General features: G+C 40.1%; 1 protein-coding gene across 5 annotated transcripts in view; it reads left to right on the top strand.

Annotated features, from left to right (window-relative positions):
• Arhgap21 (Rho GTPase activating protein 21) overlaps nucleotides 1-22,222 on the top strand; it is a 154,899-nt gene that overhangs the window by 125,380 nt on the left and 7,297 nt on the right. For 4 of the 5 annotated variants that reach the window (XM_008831731.3, XM_008831733.3, XM_008831732.3 and 1 more), the window contains 14 exons: nucleotides 2,788-2,824; nucleotides 3,720-3,845; nucleotides 5,086-5,370; nucleotides 8,216-8,280; nucleotides 8,359-8,495; nucleotides 9,050-9,192; nucleotides 9,930-10,085; nucleotides 10,177-10,255; nucleotides 10,960-11,033; nucleotides 11,110-11,199; nucleotides 13,441-13,566; nucleotides 13,747-13,788; nucleotides 14,113-14,218; nucleotides 16,097-16,128. In XM_008831731.3, coding sequence (XP_008829953.1) covers nucleotides 2,788-2,824; nucleotides 3,720-3,845; nucleotides 5,086-5,370; nucleotides 8,216-8,280; nucleotides 8,359-8,495; nucleotides 9,050-9,192; nucleotides 9,930-10,085; nucleotides 10,177-10,255; nucleotides 10,960-11,033; nucleotides 11,110-11,199; nucleotides 13,441-13,566; nucleotides 13,747-13,788; nucleotides 14,113-14,218; nucleotides 16,097-16,128 — 1,498 coding nt within the window. The remainder of the gene's footprint in view (nucleotides 1-2,787; nucleotides 2,825-3,719; nucleotides 3,846-5,085; nucleotides 5,371-8,215; nucleotides 8,281-8,358; nucleotides 8,496-9,049; nucleotides 9,193-9,929; nucleotides 10,086-10,176; nucleotides 10,256-10,959; nucleotides 11,034-11,109; nucleotides 11,200-13,440; nucleotides 13,567-13,746; nucleotides 13,789-14,112; nucleotides 14,219-16,096; nucleotides 16,129-22,222) is intronic. The other variant, XM_008831729.3, reaches the window with a different exon arrangement.

Raw genomic sequence — 22,222 nt, 5'->3', positions numbered from 1 at the left:
TATATTTTATCTATGTTCTGTTAGTTGACATTAGATTAGTAGGTGGTTGGAGCCATGCGACCACAAACACTATTGACTGTATTTATACATAGTTCATTTGGTACATGGGTGAATATAATTGAAATTTGCATCATTGTACCTCAAAAGGTGAATTTATGGTTCATTGTCCTGACCTGAAAGATTATATTAAATCACTTTTCTCCTAGCAATATACAAAGCCTTAACTTTTGAGTCTTAACTTTTGAGTTTGCTACAAATCTAATAAATTATTGTATTTTTATTTTAAAGGTACCAGCTGAGCACAGTTAACATACTTAGCAGCTGCTCGGGGATGTGTGTGTGTGAGAGTCACCTTCGGCTCATTTTCTAGTGTTTTCCCATTGACTCAGCATGTTATTTATACCATGAAAGTAACACTTTTCGGTGATGTGGTACAAATCTTCAATATTTTTCATTTGGTTTTATTTTTTTTTAGCCATGTGAAAAAACAGTTTAAGACTTTTTCTGCAGTTAAATTTAGGAATGTTTTCACAGTGTTCTGCCTCTGTCCCCAGTGCTGGACTCCAGGGCGAGTGTGTGGCTTAGCTTTTGGATATTTGACTTGTCTGGCAAAGTCTTTTTCTGCACTTTAGTATCAGAGCAGTTCTGTGTGTTTGCTCTGAAACCTTTTTTCTTTTTTTTTATATTTACAAACTTTTTATTTGGGGATTCCTTTCTGCAGTTGATTCACTGTCTCCACATACACCAGGTTCTGTTAATTATAATGATTTTAGAATGTTTTTTACTGAAGCAGGGCTCTTATCATTATGTTGTACTCTTTCAAAATTCTGCTGCTTATTTGAGTTTTATTATCTGAACCTTAAAGCCTGAGTTTCTAGTGCTTAGTTTCTTACGGATAATTTCATTGTCAATGTCTAATTTATGGATTAGTTTAGGGACTGTTGACATCTTTTATGATAGTGAACCTTCTGTCAAAAATAATTAGTCTTTTTTTATTATGTCACCCCTGTAAAAGATCCTACTATCCTTCCATCAATCAGATTATTATTTATATTCTAATGAAATTAGTTCTTCTAGGACCAGCCACTTAAAAAAGGTTCCTGTGAGATATGGCCGGCACGGTGGTGTTCCAGCCCAGTAGGAATTTTTCTAGTGATAGGTTGGACGTGTGAGCTTTTAGTTCCTCTCACTGAAAGAGTCCGTAACTGCTGCACTTGAGCCTCTCCCCCACACAGCTGTGCCCGGCTTCCTGAAAAGATGGTGGGACTGTGTGTTTCTTTACTTTAAATATATATGTGTTATTTTTTTCACAGAATGCACATAGTGTTTTGAATCACATCCCTCCCCATCCTCTCTTCTCCCCCTCCCCCACCCACTGGATTCTTCAGTTAAGACTCCTTCTAAATAGGGTTACTTGTATGAACATGGTTGGAGGTTCTTTACCCTTCTATGGGCGAGTGACCACACCCTTAAAGAAAAGTCTTCCCCTCCCGCTGTGGCTGACTCCCCGCCCTCCCTCCTGTCCTGATATTAAGTAGTAGCCAGGCAGCTACTGTCACCAGCCCACCAGCTCCACCCTGTCTCTCATGTGTAAATGAGGACTTTGGTTTTGATCTCTAGGAGGACAGTAATTACGCAGCTAATGGTGTCCTCTCCTGTCCTGTCCCCACTTTATCTCACCGCTTTTAGCTACTCTTCTCTATTCATACATGTTTTTCCTCTTTGCAAAAACGGCTAGTATATTTTGCACACATTCTTAATCAAATGTCTAGATCATCCCTGTGTCTTCCAGCGCTTTCATATTTTTGAAAATGGTTTTTTTTCTTGCTTTTGAGTCTTTAATATCTTTTTATATATCTATTTTTTATTTTGTGTATGAGTGTTTTGACTGCATATATGTAAATGCGCCCATGCTATGCAATGCCCACAGAGGCCAGAAGAGGGTATCAGATCCCATGGAACGGGAGTTATGGACAGGTGCTGGGAACTGAACCCAGGTCCAATTCTCAGCAAAAGCAGCCAATGCTCTTAACCACTGATCCATTCCTCCAGCTCCATCTTTTGAGTCTCTATTATTATCTGTATTATTTTTATTGAAAGCTAGACATTATAGGTATACAAAGATTGGGGCAAATATTATAGTATTTGTTCCAAGAGATGAGGATGAATTGTCAGACAGGTTTTCTGTCGGGTTGGCCCTTTCTTTCTATATTCTAGGTTAGTTTCAGCGTCTCCTGATACTTTTCAAGATTGACTTTGTATGTTTGAGTGGTTTCTGAGAGAACAGTGACATGTTTAGTCACATGTTAAAAGTTCAGGTACTTTGAATAATTAATATGGATCTGTCCCCCTGAAGCCTAAAGCCTTTAGACCATCAACATTTGCCGTTCCCTTCTTGAAAGCACTCAGAATGTGGGTGCAGGACAGAGTGTGTGGCCAGCAACTGTCTGACAGCGCGGCTACATTCCAGGCTGTGCGTTTCTGTCAGCTGGATGAGTGCCAGTGGCTACTCACATCACAGCTTGTGCAGCCCAAGTACAGCTTCTATCTTAAAAGCCAGTGATTGGTCCAAGTAGCTGTGCCTTTGATCTAAAGTTGTTGTTGTTGTTGTTACTTATAAAATTGGCTACACTCACTTACATTGATCAGTGAATGCATTGTATGGTCATGATGAAATATCAACTTGGTAATGAAAAGTTAGTTGTAATATTAATATAATCCTTATATCATTAAGGGTATTTTTATATTTATATGTTCATTACAAATATTTACATACTTTTCCAACAGATCCTTTAAACATGTATCTAGCCTGAAAGGAATCAAGGTTAGTATTTCATATTTTTTAAATATCAAATAAATGATGTCTTACCTTAGTTTAACTCTTCAAAGAAAAGTATTTCTTTGTTTGAATATTTAAATGGCAAAGCTTTTTATTCTGTGTCTACTGCATTTGGAAGACACATGTATCAATACACATTTTTAAATTTTTAAATATTTTTATTTTATGTGTATATAAGTGCAGCCATGTCGTGCGGTGCCCGCAGAGGTGAGAAGAGGGCATTGGATCCCCTGGAACTGGAGTTACAGATGGCTGTTCACAGCCATGTGTGTGCTGGGAACTGAACATGGGGCCTCTGCTAGAGCAACCAGTGCTCTTAAGTGCTACGCCATCTCTTTAGCCCCACATTTTTTATTTCTAAACATCTTTATCGAGGATGTAATACTTTAAGCATTGGGCTGGTTTTTCTCATTCGTGTTACCAGTTCAAGGCTGAACATCAGAGTGCTCCGCAGTCTTTCTGTGTCTGGCTCATTCCTTTTCCTGTCTTCATAATCCTCAGTTCTCTCCATCCTTGCCTTGTAGCCCATGCCTGTACTTTCTCCCCTGCCTTCCCTCATCCTCCCACCTCCGCCTAAGCTAAGCTCAGGCACTCACACTGGGCTTCTTCTTTATCTTTTTTCCCATTGTCTTTTCTGTCAAAAATATAAACCCACTAGGGAGCACACTCTTCTGTAGGTGGCTATTGAAAAATAATGGAAATCCATTTACCTTTAAAGAGCAAAAGACTAGACTTTTTCTGGTGTGATTGATAACTGTAGAACTTTCATCAGAGTTTTACTTAGAACATTAAACAGGGTTTTTCTGGCAAAGCAGTTTCTATGAATAAATATAAAAGTAAAGGCTGACATTTTGCTCTGTTTTCTTGGTCTTTTCTGTAGATTACAGACAGCCAGAAGTCATCAGAAGACTCTGGGTCCAGAAAGGATTCTTCCTCAGACGTTTTCAGTGATGCCTCCAAGGAAGGGTGGCTCCAGTTCCGACCACTGACCACAGACAAGGGCAAGGTAGTTTGCTTTCTCAGCTCATGTGATGCCAGAAATGTGGATCCTGAAAAACCAAGTACAGTGTGTATGTGTAAGAGTGCAGTGTTGTTGGGGCTGGAGAGATGACACAGTGGTTAAGAGCTGACTGCTCTTGCAGAGGACCTGGGTTTGATTCCCAGCACCCACATGGAGGCTACAAACCGTCCTTAATTCCAATTCCAGGGGAATCCGCAGCCCTCTTCTGACCTCTGCTGCATTGCACGACACAGGTGCACTCACATACATGCAGGCAATACACTCACACACATAAAATAAAAATAATTTTAAAAATTAAAAAAAAAGAAAGAGTAAGGTGTTAAAGGGGAATGGCTCATTCCTGACTGAGGAAATGCTGATCATTTGTTTGATTTTCTGCTTTTCATCCTGTGTGCCAACTGAAATATGTCTTATATTTTGCCCATGTGAATATTGAAGTTTCTAAGAAGGAACTCCACTTTCCTTCTCTGTGTGCATGGGTTATCACAGAAGCCTTTCACTCAAGTATGGATTCTCCATATTAGTAATTTAAAACTTTTACTTCTCCAAGTTTGTTTCAGTTTCCTTATATTTTTGTTTTCATTTTGTTTTACAAACACTGAATTATATAAATGAGTTCAGTGATATCAGTATATGTCCATTAAGTAGATTTCAACACAACAAAAAGTTCTATAAGGATTTTCCTGCAGTAAGTGGCCAGCTTATTTATAAGAACATTTTCTGTCAAAAGCATTTAAATTCTTTTTTTTTTTTTTTTGCCTTTTTTGAGACAGGGTCCCCCTGTAGCCCCAGCTGGCCTAGAGCTCACTATGTAGACCAGGTTGGCCTCGATCTCAGAGACCTGCCTGCCTCTGCCTCCCGAGTGCTGGGATTGAAGAGTGTGAGTGTATTCCCTGTGTGCATATAAGTGTTGTTTAGTGCCTGCAGAGGTCAGAAGAGGGTGTTGGATTCCCTGGAACTGGAGTTCTGACCTGTTGTTAGCTGCCGTGTGGGTGCGTGTGGGTGCTGGGAATCAAACCCGGGTCTTCTGCAAGAGCAGCTAGTGCTCTCAACCACTGAGTCATCTGTTCAGCCCCAATATTCTTCCTGTCTTAACGAAGTGTGTATGGGGTAAGAGCTGCTCCAGGTTAGGGTGTGCGTGTGTGGAAGGTATTCCCTAGTGCTGATCCTTTCACAGAAATTTAGCCTTGTACTGAAGATTCATGGGCCACTTCGTGTTTTTTAGAGAGTTGGTGGAAGTATTAGGCCATGGAAACAGATGTACGTTGTACTCCGGGGCCATTCCCTCTACTTGTATAAAGACAAAAGGGGACAGGTAACTCCATCGGAGGAAGAGCAGCCCATCAGCGTGAACGCTTGCCTCATCGACATTTCATACAGTGAGACCAAGAGGAAAAATGTGTTCCGACTTACTACATCCGACTGTGAATGCCTGTTCCAGGCGGAAGACAGAGATGATATGTTAGCCTGGATCAAGACCATCCAGGAAAGTAGCAACCTAAGTGAAGAGGTAAGCTTTGCAAAGATGCAGCCAGGTCTGCCACTGCTACAGCGTTCTTAGGAAGACTAAAGGAATTTGATGGAAAATTGTAAAATATGCTGTCTTCAGCTAGTTGTCAGAAAGGAAAGCTCAAGTATATTATTTTTACTTACTGAAAAATTACCATTCCTGAACAGGAAAAATAAAATGGTACAGGACCTGTGTGAATCTTTTTGACCAATATATTGGAAGTCTGTTTCTGATCGTGAAATTAGGATTATTGTGGGTTTACATTACATAAAAAGACAAAAACAAGTTACCGTATAAAGGTAAAGATAAGATTTTTTAAATGCAATTTTACAAGCCCTGTTGTAATAATTGTTTTGTAAGGAAACATGTATTCTGAAAAATCATGTTAAAGGCCAGTTTTAATTTTTAATGAGGAATAATTTACACACATTTTCTGGCTCACAACTGTCAAAATATTCCTACAGGAAGAATTCAGTAGTCAAGGTTGTTTTTAAGTATATATAGTTATAACCTTTATTGAGAAGACCCAGCAGTGATGCCATCAAGCTTTTGTTCAAAAATTCTTTCTTTTTTATGTCATTAATACGGTTTTTCTTACACAGTCTTCACAAGGTGGTATCTTTATGACCGAGTCAGGTGCACTGTGCTCTGTCCTCTTGGTTACATACTCGGGAACACCTGGGTAGACTGTGAAGCCATACAAATTACTTTCTCTATTCATTTTTATTGTATCTAATTGAAGTTTTGAAGACTTACAGCGCCATAAGGAAGGCCACTTCCCCTGTGCTAGTTTTCCTCTGCCTTATTCTTGGTTAAAAATTAACCTGAGCACCTTATCAGTACAACCTTTGTTCTAGAGCAACTCACTAGGGAAGGTTGGGTCTGAGCTGTGTAAAACGAAAGCTAGGGGTACAGATTTCAGCTTTTCTTCAGGGTGGGGGGAGGGGTGGTCAGCATACAAAGGTAAAGGTTTCAATGTGGCTTTCCATATCTATTTTTATTGCTCCTCCCCCACTGCTCTCCCCCACCCTCTTTCCTGTGCCCCCTCTTTTCCCCCAAGTAGCCCTCATTTCACTCTGATGTCAAATGTATTTCCTGTCCTCTTATTTTCCCTTCTTATGATCCCCTTTCTAATTTCATGGCCTGTACCCACATTACAGACATTCATTATAAAAATTAAAATCTAAGGTCTGCATATGAGAGAAAACATGCAATTTGCCTTTCTAAGCCTGGCTTTCTTTGCTTACTGAATTTCAGCTTCATTAAATAAAATTTAAAGTTCTTCTATAAAAATTAGGCTGGGGGCCTCAGTTCCCAGCACCCAACAGTGGCTAACAAGTCTGTAGCTTTAGTTCCAGGGGATCTGCTGCCCTCTTCTGGCCTGTGTGGGCATTTGTATTCACAAGTCAAAACACTCATACACATAAAATAAAAATAGTAAATCAAAAAAAATTTTAACTGCCTGCTGTGTGCTGGACCTTCTATTAGGTCCAGCTGATCAAATTTCTTTGGGTGGCTTTTTCTGTTAAACAGAGCTATCTCGCAGGTTCATTGAAGTATGAAGAATGTAGGGTAGTACCTGGCAGGGTGATCATGGTTAATGTCGGCCATAATCATCATCATTGCCGCCCACTCTGAGACACAGTACTTTTACAGTTTTGGATATGGCAGACACTATTTTAAGCAGTTCTGTCAATCCCAACAATCATACAAACGTGCCCTATTGTATTCATCACCAATTTACAAACATAAGTGACTGGACTAGGATTTAAGTATAGCAGCTTACTGTACCAGAGTTGTTAGGGTCAGAGCTTGGGCCCTGCAGCCTTAACAAGCAAAGTTCAGCCATCCGACCTCAGTGGACCAATTAAAGAGACAAAGTAATAGTAAAAAGCAGAGAAGAGAGGTGCAGTCAATGTGGCCACACTAGGAAGAGGAAGTAACAGGTCAAGTGTCCCCCAAGTCCATCTTTGGGGGTGTTGACATGAGGTTTCGGTTTAGCTTGAGCAAAGTAATGCGTAGCTGAGGTCAAGGTGTGATCCTGCCATCGTCATTGTGACTCAGGTCTCTCCTGCAACATGGTCTGATAGATTATCAACAATGAGTGAAATCTGTTTCTGGGAGACAAGCTCCTGCCTCTTCCTGGTTCCAGGCTCCAGCCTTTCCTTTTCCAAGCACAAGATTCCTGGGGAAATTACAATTTCTTGAGGATAATTTGGCTTCCTTTATTTATTATAATCAAAATTAAACAATTAAAAACTGTTTTGAGGACACATGCCAAAATGTCACTGGAATGAGCTGTTTGCTCAGCTCTGGGTTTACCTCGTAGTGTAGCATAGCTGCGGCGCAGCTCCTTGATGATCTGTAGCGTAGCATGCTGCGGCCCAGCTCCTTGATGATCCGCCACTCCTCGTGCCAGCGGTGCCTCAGTCTCTGTCCCTACAGGTTAATTGTCCGCAGATTCTGGTAGTATTTGTCCATCTTTTAGCCAATGGTACCACTATTGAGTGCTGGTCATTCTTTCTGGAACTAGAGAAGAAACTGGCTTTCTGCACCCCCGTCATGTTTTTCATAATGGCATGTCAATTCGATAAATATTGAGTATTTGTTACTTGCAGGAACTATCCTAGGCATTGCATAAATGCAGAAAATAGCAGGAAACACATGGCAGTGGCAGGAAGCACTTAAAACATCTGTCACATGGTGATATTGGTACAGTGTCTGCGTATTAATAAGCAAAGGTGTGCAGTGAAAGCCTCAGAAACGAGGGCACCCTACGTTCAGCGCTGGCTGTCACTGTTACCCCCCCACTGACTGTCACTGTTACTGTCTGCTTATTCTGCAGGATACTGGAGTTACTAACAGAGATCTGATTAGTCGAAGAATCAAAGAATATAACAGTCTGATGAGGTGAGACTTCTGCTATGCCTACAGTTAATATAGATATAAAATATAAACATGTTCGCAAATGTCCGCTTCTTTCCGCAGCAGAGCAGAGCAGCTGCCAAAAACCCCTCGCCAGAGTCTTAGCATCAGGCAGACCCTACTTGGCACTAAATCAGAGGCAAAGCCGCAAAGCCCACACTCTCCAAAGGAGGAGTCAGAGCGGAAGCTCCTCAGTAAAGGTAAATTTAGCAAGTTCTTTAAGTGAGATCTTGAAGGTATTTTCTTATTTTACAATACCATTTTTACTGGCAGACCCAGGGTCAGCTAGCTCAAAGTTCACTGTAGACCTGGTCCAAGTTCATTGAGTCTTTTCCTTTAAGGCGAGGCCCAAGGCATCAGTTTCTGTAATCAAAACACAGGGAGGAGAGCTCACATTCACATCAAGACATGGTTAGAGATTTGAAGAGCTCCGGGGATAGGTGCCATTGCTGAAATACAAAACCAGTTCTCCTTCTGCCTCCTTCAGAGAGGGCACGGTGATTCTGCTTTTAGCTGTTTGGCAGAAAAATCATGGTACAGACGCTGAGAGGGTGCAGAGGTACAACTCATACCTCCAAAGCACTGTGGAAGGTTGCACAGGTACAGTAGGAAGAGAAGATCTTGATAAATGTAGACTGTTCATGTTGTAGGGCTCTAGTTAACATAAGCATTGATAAAGGATTTTTAAAGTGAACTAATATTCTCACTTCCCCTTTCTTTATTATATCATTGTATTTTCAATAACAATCAAAAGATGATACCAGTCCCCCCAAAGACAAAGGCACATGGAGGAAAGGCATTCCAAGTATCATGAGAAAGACGTTCGAGAAAAAGCCCACGGCCACAGGAACATTTGGAGTCAGACTGGATGATTGCCCACCGGCTCACACTAATCGGGTAGGAGACTCCAACTACCAGACTCCTTAAAGTCATTAAGTCAGTGGTAATTGTAACACGGCCTGAGCACCCAGCCTTTCAGATGAAGGGCTGCCTGCTGGTCTGCTAAGTATTTTCTTCTTCATAGCAGACGTTGGTTTTCCTAAGCATTCCTGCTCTGTACGTTGAGCGATTTTATTTCTAATGCTTTTTGTCTAACATATTGACTCTGAAATAGAAAAATGATTTAGTCATTGGGACTGTATCTGAAAATGTCAGTAATAATTCATCTCTAATTGTGTTTCTGCTTTTTAAAACATTTATTGTCTGCATGCGTGCGCGCGTGTGTGCATGCCACAGCATGCAGTGTAAAGGTCAAAGTACAACTTGGAGGAGTCAGGACTTGTGGCAAGTACTTTACCTGTTGAGCCGCCTTGCCAGCCATGTCTCTTCTTTTAGCATCTTAAAACAAGAATGAGAATAAGGACCTTACTAAAAAAGTATAATGAATACAAACGTGTGTGTGCGTACAGCATCCATGCTAGGATTCTGAGTTATTACTCCCTCTGACTTTATTGGAATCTGTTGATAGTTACACATTCTTCTTGATTTCTCATTCCCTCCTCGACTTCTGTCTCTCTGAGGTCCTTTATCCAGTAACAATAATTTGTGTATTTCTTTTTAGCTGTGGTATATAGCTACTCACTCATCTAAACTTTTGTGCTACATTAAAAAAAATGTTTATTTTTGTTTTGCAGTATATTCCATTAATAGTTGACATATGTTGCAAATTAGTTGAAGAAAGAGGTCTTGAATATACAGGTATTTACAGAGTTCCTGGGAATAACGCAGCCATTTCAAGTTTGCAGGAAGAACTGAACAAGGGGATGGCCGACATCGATGTACAGGATGATGTAAGTTCACTTCTGTTGAGTAACGTGTCCATTTTTTTCCCTTTCATGATATTGATCACAAAAATACTGTATTTCTATTTTGTGCATCTAGAAATGGCGAGATTTGAATGTGATAAGCAGTTTACTAAAATCCTTCTTCAGAAAGCTCCCTGAGCCTCTCTTCACAAATGGTGAGTTAGCTTCCACGAAAGATGCCAGGGGAAAAGGCTCAGCTCCTCTCCTGGAAACCACAGGACAGTACATTGAGCCAGGAGAAAATGTGAGGGCTGAAAGAAACGGGAATGTTTGTCCCCATTCTAATTTTTAATGAAAAGCATACCTAAGAACTGGTTTTGTGGGCTGGAGAGATGGCTCAGTGGTTAAGAGCACTGGCTGCTCTTGCAGAGGACTGGGGTTCGATTCCCAGCACCCACAAAGCAGCTAACAACTGTCCCTAACTCCAGTTCCAAGGGATCTGACTCCCTCTTCTGACCTTCACGGGTATTGCATGACACAGGTGCACTTACATACATGCAGACAATACACTCATACATGTAAAATAAAAATAATAAAAAGAAAAGAAAACATTTTTTCCATCAGTGCAAATATTTGGATGCTGTAAATGACCCTGTATTAGATTCTTCTGGAGTAAGGAGAATGGCAGGCTGAATACACACCAGATTGTACCCTCAGGGAAGTCCATTTAGAGAACCTGTCCTCTGTGTACTGGTAAGCTTGGAGACCATTAAAAACCATAGCTAACGTGTAAACTTTAGAGATTTATATTTCAAAGATGTATTGAAATTCTGTGCATTTGTAGTTGTTTAAAGTTAACCTTGAAGGAGAATCAGGTCACAGTTCATTCAAGCAGTCTGAACTTGTCTTCTGTCACCAGATAAGTACACTGACTTTATTGAAGCCAATCGCAAGGAAGATCCTCTAGAGCGACTGAAAACGCTGAAAAGACTAGTAGGTGTTGTTTCTTATTGGGGGAGGTACAGTTCAAATGCAGCCTTTAATCCACTCTGAAAATGATGTGTTTCAGATTCACGATCTGCCCGAACATCATTTCGAAACACTTAAGTTTCTTTCCGCTCATCTGAAGACAGTAGCAGAAAATTCAGAAAAAAATAAGGTATGTGAAGTGGCACATTTAAGGAACGTGCTTTCCGTGGGTTCAGCTACAAAGTCCTGCTTAATTGCTTTCTGTCAAGTACTCAACAATGAGTTTATAATTCACTAAAACTCGAAGAATACAAGGCTGGAGAGATGACTCAGCAGCTAAGAGCGCTGCCTGCTCTTACAGAGGACCTAGCTTTGGTTCCCAGCACCCACATGGCAGCTTAGCCATCTTTAACTCCAGTTCCAGAGTATCTGACACCCTCTTCTGGCCTCCTTGGGCATTAGGCACGCACTTAAATATATGCAGGCAACACACGCATATAAGTAAAATCTTTTTAAAAAATTCTAAGAATGCATCAAACTGGCTGAGCCCTGGGAAGATCCGAATTCAAAGCCAAAGACCTGCAGGCAGCAGTTGCCAGTCTTGTGAAGGAGCATTTCATTCTAGAAGTGTTTCATTTTACATTCATCCGGCAAGAAAAATAGAAAAGTCGGAAATTCAATTTGATTTTTCAGCTATAAGTCACTTTTTTGAGTAGGTGGCACGTGCCAAAAGACATCAGATGAAGCACACTGAAAAGTCTCATGCTCTAGTTGACTTTTATACAGATGTGATCACTTTCCTCCTTTTAGTAGCACATTATTGAGCACAACAAAATTAGCTAGCTCGTGCAAATATTAGCCAGTATTCAGTTGAAATTGAGGTTTCTTGATTGATTTTTTTTTTAACAAAATGTCTCTTTAAAGATGTTTAAATATTCAGATAAGATCCACACATTGTATTTCATTAATACATTTTAGTCATACTTTTAGTCACTGATGATTTTTATGGGAGGCTGCCAGTAGGGACAGGGGTATGAAGATGATTAAGATTGACTGAGTTGTTCTGTATGAAATACAAAAATTCAATAAAAACAGAATTTAAGTAACTAGCAAAAAATGTACCCTAATTATTTTATTATATATAGGAACTAGCTAAAAATGATTTATAACAAATGTCTACATATAAATACCTATATGTAAGTGTTAATGCATATCATTAGCCTAAGAACTTGAAGTTGTAAATAAGAGTCTACTAAATGTCTGGCACATAGTGGACCTTGGACAAACCCCTTCCCAAAAGTAGTATTTTTTTCTTTCCCAAAAGTAGTATTTTTTTCTAAGTCAACGTTCTAGGAAACATTCTAAGAAAATCCCAATTTTATTGTAATTTCTCTACAGTGAGTATGGTATAATAATACATATATGTGCTGACTAACAGATGAATAATTTGGTTCAGAGGGGAAGAAAAGCTTTGGGTTTCTTGTACCCTAGCTAAAAGGCATCACAAAATAACCTAGTATTGTGGGCATGTGAATAACAGATGTCTTTTGGGTTTTTGTTCTGGTTTTTTTTTTTTTTTTGGTTTTTTTTTCAGTATGGCCTTTTGAGTTCTGCGGTCATAGTTTGTATACTGTGGTAGGTTTTTAAAGTTAATTAACACTTTAGTCAAAGCTTAAGTTGAAAGCATAATATAAAGCAAAAGATCCACTCCTAGCCAGGTGTGGTGACGCATGCCTTTAATCGCAGCACTTGGGAAACAGAGGCTGGCGGATCTCTGAGTTCAAGGCCAACCTGGTCTACATAGTAGTTGGAGCTACAGGGAAACCCTGTCTCAAAAAGACCAAAAAAACAAAAGATCCACTCCTATGACAGTCTTATAATTAAACAAGGATTTCAGAATATCAGGTCAGCAGATGTACAAAGCCCATAAGCATGTGGTACTAAGGTGTTCATACAGGAGTAAGGCTGAAAATGGAACTTCAGGATATTTGGTTGAGGTAAAAGTTGATCACATTTTTTCTAACTGGTTTTTTCATGTTAATGATTTTGATGTAGGCTATGGTGGCACATTTGGAGCATTGATGAGTCTCCAGCCCTTGCTTGGTCCAGTTCTGAGGGGCAGAGTTCCTTTTTCTTTTCTTTAGTAATTTTCCTTTTGTGTTTGTTTTGCTTTAAACCAAATCAATAATTTTTAATCAAAGAGTTCTTACAGAAAAAAAAAAAAGAATTCTAGTTAGGTGTTGTGCGTTATCAATCAGAAAAGGATGCTACATATAAATTTGCTTCAGAAACTCCTAACTGGAAAGTTTTAACTTGTGTTCAACCATTCTTTATTTTTTTCATCAGAAAGAACTTCCCAGAAATAAATTTTGAAAAAAAAATATATAATGGGAATGTAAGTGTAATTTTCCAGTTTCATTCTTTCTTTCAGATGGAACCAAGAAACCTCGCGATAGTCTTTGGCCCCACTCTAGTGAGGACTTCAGAGGACAACATGACGCACATGGTCACTCACATGCCTGACCAGTACAAGATCGTGGAGACTCTCATCCAGCACGTAAGTTCACACTCCGTCTCTTCCGGGCAGTTCGTTTTCATGAATGCCTGATAGGACAAAAAAAGAGAGGAAGCAAATTTTTTGTCCTAAGAAATTTCCTTATTTCTGTGCTGTCCTCCAAGATAGCAGTATGTATAAGAGCTTATCTAATCTCTCTCACCTTTTCATTTTAAATTTTAGCATGACTGGTTTTTCACAGAAGAAGGTGCTGATGAGCCTCTTGTAAGTATTGCCTGCAGCCTTTGCCTCAGCTGTTTTCATTAGGGACACAGGCTCCTGATGTTCCAACAGTCCTGATCCTCTGCTTAGTACACTATTGTCTGCTTTAGCTGTTGTCCCTGGAAGCAGGTCACTAGCGCCTCAGTTTCTGATCTAATGAAAATATAACTATGATTCTTATTTACTGTTAGTTATAGACATAACCAATGTGAAAAAGTGAAGCTCGTGCTCCATATAATAATGTATCTTTTTACTGAATATTGTTTGAATTTTAAAGAGTGTTATCTTTGAAGAGATGATGAAGAGATCTTTGTTTGTTAACCATAGACAACAGTGCAGGAGGAAAACACAGTAGACTCCCAGCCAGTGCCAAACATAGATCATTTGCTCACCAACATTGGAAGGACAGGCGTGTCCCCTGGAGATGTATCAGGTAACTCTTGTCCAGGCAATACTGACGTCTAGGTTAATCTGTATTATCCTATAACATGAAACAGCAAATCAGCCATAAGTAAAAATTCACTATGAGTTTTCTTCTTTTTTTTTTTCTTTCGACTAATAAAAAACTTACTCTGCTTTTTCTGATTGACCTCAGTTTTCTTCCAGTGACTATAATGACATTGACAGTGCATGGAGTTGTAATGTTTGTCAGAGTGGAAATTGAGAAAAACAAGCATGCAGACCACTGTTTGTTTTGTTTTTTTTAACCCACAGTTCCATGTAATAGTCATCACAAGGTAAACAGATATATGCTGCTGAATATGTGGTTGCTGTGATGGCAGAAAGTATGGTCTAGATGTATGATAGTCCTTGTTCTTAGCTAGAAGTTCTGTTTGAGAGCAGCAAGGTATAAGGTGTACATGCTGAACTGCCGACGGACACCATTCTCATGGATACAGTGTGTTATCTGTCACTAAAGATGTTGCAGTGAAGGTCACTTGATTTGACACTGGTTTTCTTCTTTCTCCTCCTGCCACCATAATGCTTGGTTAAGTATTAGTATTTAAAAGGCTCTGGATGAAAAGCTTGTCCTGCCAAACTGTCTCACTGATCTAGCATGTTATTTCACACAATGTTCTCCCTTTGTCTCTAGTCTTTGTTTTAGTTCTAAAGGGTTTTTTCCTCAGCACTTACTGACACAGGCAAATCTGTACCGATGTTGCACAGGTGAAGTGGGAGGAGTCTATCACACGGTAATGTCACTAGTGGATTCTGTGATGTCCCTGATGGACAGCTGGAACTGTAGGAAGAAGGAGGATTGCTGTCCACACTGCAGCTGTCTTGTCTGCAGAAACCCCCGGTTCTTGTAAATGCCAACATGGTTGATCTGTGGTGTAACGTCTCGCTTAAGAATATTGTAACAGATCAATACTACTTTCTTAAAGTTTTTCTGCTGTTTCTTGTTATTTCTGAAGCAGACCATGAGGAGAAATAGCATGGTATGGTCTACCAGTTCTTAAAGTCACACAGCATTTAGCCATGTGTTAAAGGGGCGTGGCACGGGGCTCAGCTCACTCATTTTGAAAATCGGTTTCTGAAAAGTTGAAGGATAAAATTTTTAAATTGGTATTATTCATACTATTGCTAGCCCCTTCCTACCCTCTTTATAATTGTATAATCTGAGTTTTTGCCAGACAGCAAAAGTATGGTCTCCATTTTTCCATTTCCATAATAGCATTTGTTAACAATCACAAAACTGGTAGCAGTTTAACCAAAGTAACCAAAAGGAACCCTGACAGTACCAATACGAAACTAGGGTCAAGCACAAAAATCAGCTTCTCTACTATGAAACCAAAAGTGACCTGCAAGCAGAGTTTCCTAATGCCTCTTGAATCTATTTGCATATAGTATATGCTTATAAAAATTCAAATCTGACAGTCTGACAAAAATCACACCAGTATGAGTGTCTCAATTTGTAACTAGGGCAGCCAATAGCTGAAAAGTTCTACATTGTGTATCAGTTTCAGATACAGGATGTGGTACCTGATATAATTTGTAAAGGTCTTCCAGCTTCTTTATTGCAAGATTTAATATTTAGAAGTGAACACTAGTGTTTCTGCCTAGCACAGGGCTCCTTTGCCATTCCTATCATGAGCTGGTTCTGCCTACAATTCACAGCATCCTTTCATGGCGGTGGCTTTCTGTGGTGCAGCTTGCATCTTTGTGAGCTCTGACTATCCACTGTGTTCTGTTGTTTTGAGTTTTGCTTCTACATTTTGTTCTGTGCCTGGTCTTCTCCATTGTTTTGCACTGTTTGTTGAAAGCGGTAAGACTTGGCTCACACTCACCACTTTTTATTTCCCTCCCACAGATTCAGCTACTAGTGACTCAACAAAATCTAAGGTAAATTGTTGTATGCAGCTTGCAAGTACTTTAGGATGGATCTGCTTGGGGGCTGATTTTATGATTCATATACATGAGTAGGATCTGTTCATATCTGAGCCACAGCAGCAAAGTCTAATAAGCAGAAAAATTAATAGAATATGATAGTGAAATGCTAGTTTGTGAGTTGGAATAATACTGTTGTGGGAGTGGCTTAGTATGATGCAGACAACAGTTTCTTTACATTCTTGACACTTTCAACATATAACAACTGGGAGAATGGAGTAAAAAAGTCTCTCTGAGCCAGGGATGATGGCACAGGCCTGCAGTCTCAGGACTTGGAAAGCTAAGGCAGGACACCAGGGTCAGGCTGGCCTGAGCTATGTAGTGAGACCCTGTTTCCAACACTAAGCCTCCCTGCACCTGTTACCCATCCTCCACAGGGACCAGGCAGCCAGCTTCAAGACTCTACCCACTTCCTTCCTGGGACCACTGTCGAACTAATCCCAAACATCTATTATTCTCGCTCTAAGTATTCCAGCAGTGGTGTAGGTTTTTGCATTATTATTCATTGTTATATAAAGTAAAATAAATATGCGCCTTTAATCCCAGCGCTTGGGAGACAGACACGGGCAGATCTCTATGCTTTCGAGGCCAGCCTGGCCTGCATAGCAAGTTCCAGGCCAGCCGGGGCTACAGGGAGATTCTGTTTCAAAAAGACCAAAAAATAAATTAATTAAAAAGTATATATGCTTTCCTTTTAGGAAACGTATTAATTTTCATGTAATTTGTGTTCCATTGGCAGCAGCACTAAATTACCTGACTTTTGAGTAGTTTGTAGGAAGTTTCTTATTTTTTATGATGTATTATGCGTATGTTAGTATCCTGACTGGTAACTACACTGTGTTTATGTTGGCGAATACCCTTGTTTGTGGGAGAGGGGTGCAGAATTATTTAGGATAATCAGGTCTGTTTTTCTGTCTGTCCAGACAGAAATTACAACTGTAATTTTAGTCAATAAGCTTCTTAAAACGTGTTGTTTTGTAACTACATACGAATTTTACATGCTGTGTTTAAATGTCTTCATGAGGCTGGATGTGATTAAATTATACAGTCAGTATCACTTGGGATTTTCACCATCTTTTTTCCTCCAAGATTTCACTTTGAAAAATAGTAAGCCCACTGAAAAGTTACTAGAGTAATAGCATACTCAGCCCCCTTTACAAACACGTTTACATTTATTTTTGTGTATATGTGTGGGTGCATACATGCATTAGTGCACACGTGGAGGTCAGAGGACAATTTGCTGTGGTCACTTCTCTCCACCATGTGAGTCCTAGGGATCAAACTCAGATTGTCAGGCTTGCCAGCTATTACAGTTTCCTTTTTGTTGCTATGACAACACCATGACCAAAAGCATCTTTGGGGAGGAAGGGTTTATTTCAGCTTTCAGGCCACAGTCCATCATGGAGGGCAGTCAAGCAGGAGCTTGAAGCAGAAGTCATGGAGACGTGCTGCCACTCACACTCATGCAGAGTCTCAGGCTCAGCCAGCTTTCTTACACACAGGAGTGCCTGTCTAGGAACAGTGCCTCCCACAGTGGACAGATGGGGTCCTCCCACATCAGTTAGCAGTTGAGACAGTTCTCCACAGGCCAATCTGATCCAGGACATCCCTCAATGGAGACTCCTCTCAGATGACTCTAGGGTGTGTCAAATTGACGGTTAAAGTTAACTAGGACACCGGCTTTTTTTTCCTTTTTTAACATACCTTCTTTCTTTTTTTTCATTTTGTGTGTGTGTGTGTGTGTGTGTGTGTGTGTGCGTGCACGCGTGCACATGCATGCATGGTCCTGTGTGGAGGTCAGAAGACAGCCTGTGGGAATCATTTCTTTTCTCTACCATCTGGGGCCTGAGACTTGAACTTAGGACAATAGGGTTGGTGGCAAGTGCCCCCACCTGCTCTGCCCTGTTGTGATTTTTTTTGACATAAAATAAGACATAAAGATGAATTTTTTTTTTTTTTTTTTTTGGTCTTTTTAAGACAGGGTCTCCCTGTACTAAGTCTAGTCAGCCTATCGAGAGTCCCTTGTTTTAGAAAGATCAGCTCTTCTTGATCTTGCAGCAATCAGTTGCCAAGATTCCTTCAGATAAGTTTAGGTCTGCTGTTCATTTTCCCAGTTCTATGCTGTGTTGTTGTCTACCTGAGTTTGCATGGGACTTGTGTATGCTAACACTATTGCCATAGAATCATATGAGCAGGTTCCCAGGAACTTGTAGGACTCTGTTTCTATATAGTTATGCACAGCCTCCCTGGCTCTTACAATCTCTCTGCCCCCTCTTCTGAGATGGTCCCTGAGCCTTGGGTGGAAGAAGTTTAATAAAGGGATCCTGTCCAAGGACCAGCATCCAGCAGACTCTTGATCTCTACACTTTGGCCATTTGTGACCTTGTGTGTTCCTGGCCCTCCGCTGCATGAGGAGCTTCATTATTGAGAACCGAGAGATTCCTTAGTGTCCTCTTCTTTATCCTGTTCTATGTTCCATGAGCCTTAGGTGTAGAGGTTGCATTGTAGATGTGTCACTTAGGCCTGGGCAATTCATAGACAATGTCTGTGTGTGACCAGTTGTGGTACTTGGTCATAGTCTCTGACTGGTGCAAAATGAGCTTCTCTGATGAGTGGTGATTGGGATACTTGTCTGTAAACATAAGGATACACATTTTGCATGTAGTAAGAAATCACATTAGTCTTTTGATGTGACAGTCTTGGGGTTTTCTCCAAGATCTGTGGCCACTCCAGCCGACTGTATTAGGCTCTGCTTACATTACCACACCTGAGTTTCCTTCCTCTGAGTGGGTGTTTAGTCAAATTAGCTAGGTGCTGATTGCCCCCAATATAAGAGTGCTACTACTGCACCAATGACATACGCTTTGCTGGCCATTGATGTGGTTATTTGGTCTTGAAGCTGGTGTTGGATCATCCATTGATGTTTTGCCTTGGCACCTTCATAGGGCTCTCCAAAGCTATGAGACCTAGCCTTCAGGGAAGTGGTTGCAGGTCAGTTGCAGCTCTATTGATCCAAATCCTGTGTCCGAAGTATGCTTTGCCTTTGGCAGTAGGGTCTTACCTTCAAATTCTGGGAGGCCATCAAGGACTGTGGAAATAGCCTGAGTAATTTTGGGAGTCTCTTGGGCCAACCTGGCCAACAACTCAGAGGAAGGTATCTCCTGTCAGTTTCTTGTTATGTAGCCTTTAGCTATACACATGGACTCATGTAGAGATAACGTAAATATAATTTGTCAGTAGGTTGTTGGATTAATATGATTCGCTCTGGTTTTTTAAGGCTGGGTGTGGTGGCACATGCCTTTAATCCAGCACTTGGGAGTCAGAGGCAGGAGAATCTTTGTGAGTTCAAGGCCAGCCTGGTCTACATAGTGAGTTCCAGGACAGCTGGGGCTACAGGGAGACCCTGTCTCAAAAAGACCAAAAACAAACAAACAAACAAACAAAAAAAACTAGCTAGGCATTATTTATCTCTCCTCTCCCTTGCCGTCTAACCCTTCTGCTGTAGTTTCCCATATAAAGTGCCCCCATTTTCACCATTTCTCCCTTGATAATACCTGTCACCTATGGTCCCACCTCTCTTGAGCTCCTTCTTTCCCTTTATCCCTAAAGTTCCTTGTATAACCCTCCATCTCCCCATCCATTTAAATAACCCCATTTTTATCCATTTCTCCCTTGTAACACCTGTTTCCTACTGTTCTTCTCTCTCAGGTTCTTTCTTTTTCTTTGCCTCCCTGGTTCCTTGTCATTATCCTGGTTCCTGTAGTTATGTCTGGATACATACTCACTTATAAGGATTTGGTGCTAGGATCCACATATGAGGGAGAACATACATCATTTGTTTTTCTGAGTCTGTGTTACTTCACTTAGTATAACAGTTTCTAGTTCCATTCATTTACCTGAATATTTCATGATTTCATCTTTTCCACTGAGTAGAACTCCGCTGTATAAATGAACCACATTTTTATTATCCACTCATCAGTTGAGGGACACTTGGGTTGCTTCCATCTCTTAGCTACTGTGAAAAGAGCAGCAACAAACATGGATGTACAAGTGTCTCTGAAGTTGGATGAGTCCTTTGAGTATATGCCAAGGAGTGGTATAACTGGGTCAAATGGTAGGTTCATTTTTAGTTTTTTAAGAGTTCTCCACACTGCTTCCATTGGGGTTGAACCAGTTTGCAGCCCCACCAGCAGTGGATGTGTTCCCCTTTCCCCACATCCTCTCCAATATTTGGTATCATTTGTTCTATCTTAGCCAGTCTGACTGGAGGTAAGATGAAATCTTAAAGTGGTTTTAATTTGTATTTCCCTAATTATTAATGATGTTAAGCACCATTTAAGATGTTTCTTAGCCATCTTTATTTCTTCTTTCGAGAACTCTCTGTTCAGCTCCTTAGCCCAACTTTTAATTGGGTTACTTGCCTTCTTGATTTGTTTTTTGAGTTCTTTATATATTCTGGATATTAAACCTCTGTCAGATGTGTCGCTGGTGAAGATTTTCTCCCCTTCTGTGGGTTTTCCCTTCACTTCCTTTGGTTGCTTCTTTTGATGTACAGAAGCTTTTTAGTTTAATGGGGTCCCATTTATGATTCTTGACCTTATTTCCTGAGCAATTGATGTCCAGTTTAGAAAGTCCTTTCCTACACCTATATCTTGTAGGTTCTTGCCAATGTTTTCTTCTAACAGTTTTAGGTTTCACATTGAGGTCTTTGATCCATTTGGAGTTAATTTTTGTGCAAGGTGAACGATAAGGATCTAGTTTCATTTTTCTACAGGTGGAGATCCAGTTTTGCCAGCACCATTTGTTGAAGATGCTGTCTTTCCCCCATTGTGTGTTCCTGGCCTCTTTATCAAATATCAGGTGGCTGAAACTGTGTGTACTCACATTTGGGTCTTTGGTTTTGTTCTATTAATCTCCAGGTCTATTTTTGTGCCAGTACCATTTGTTTTTTATGACTATAGCTCTGTAGTATAGTTTACATTTTGGTATAGTAATCCCCCCCAACATTGCTCTTAAAATTTGGTATAGTAATCCCCCAACAAAGCTCAGGGTTACTTTGGCTATCCAGGGTCCTTTGTGCTTCCATATGAATCTTAGGATATTTTTTTTCCAATTCTGTGAATAATGTCATGGGGATTTTGATTGACTTTGGATTGAATCTATAAATAGCTTTTGGTAGGATGGTCATTTTCACAATATTAATTCTTCCAATCACGAGCATGGGAGGTCCTTCCATCTTCTGGTATCTTATTCTGTCTCTTTCTTTAAAGATTTAAAATTTTCATTGTAGAGGTCTTGAATGTCTTTGATCAGGTTTATTCTGATATTTTTTTTTTTTTTTTTTTGGGGCTTTTGTGAAAGGAGGTGTTTCCGAGTTTTCATGTACTCTTTCTCTGATTGCTTGTTATTGGTATATTGAAAGGCTACAGACTTTTGTAGATTAATTTTGTAACCTGCCACTTTACTGAACTTGTTAATAATATCTAGGACTTTTCTGGTGGAATTTTTGGCATCTCTTAGGTATAATATCATATCATCTGCAAAAAAGGGATAATTTGACCTCTTCTTCAATTACTTCTTTAATTTTCTTCTCTTGTCTTATTGCTCTTGCAAGAATTTCAAGCACTATATTAAAAAGGAGTGGAGATAGTGGACAGCCTTGTCTGGTTCCTGATTTCAATGGGAATGCTTCCAATTTTTCACCATTTAATATGATGTTGGCTGTGGGTTTGTTGTATATAGCTTTAATTATGTTGAGGTATGTTCCCCTCCAGGCCAGTTCCCTCTAGGACTTTGAACATAAATATGTGTTGAATTTTGTCAAAGGCCTTCTCTGCTTCTATTGAGATGACCATGTGATTCTTTTCTTTGAGTCCATTTACATGATTTATGACGCTTATTGACTTACATATATTGAACCATCCCTGCATCTCTGGAATAAAGCCAACTTGATCATGGTGGATGATCTTTCTGATGTGTGTCTCTTGCAGTTTGCAAGTATTTTGTTGAGAATTTTTGTAACTATGTTCATTATGGATATTGGTCTATA

Source organism: Nannospalax galili, unplaced genomic scaffold (assembly GCF_000622305.1).
Source record: "Nannospalax galili isolate Female #2095 unplaced genomic scaffold, S.galili_v1.0 scaffold14, whole genome shotgun sequence".
Taxonomy (NCBI): Eukaryota; Metazoa; Chordata; class Mammalia; order Rodentia; family Spalacidae; genus Nannospalax; species Nannospalax galili.
This window is presented reverse-complemented; position numbering and strand designations above follow the sequence as displayed.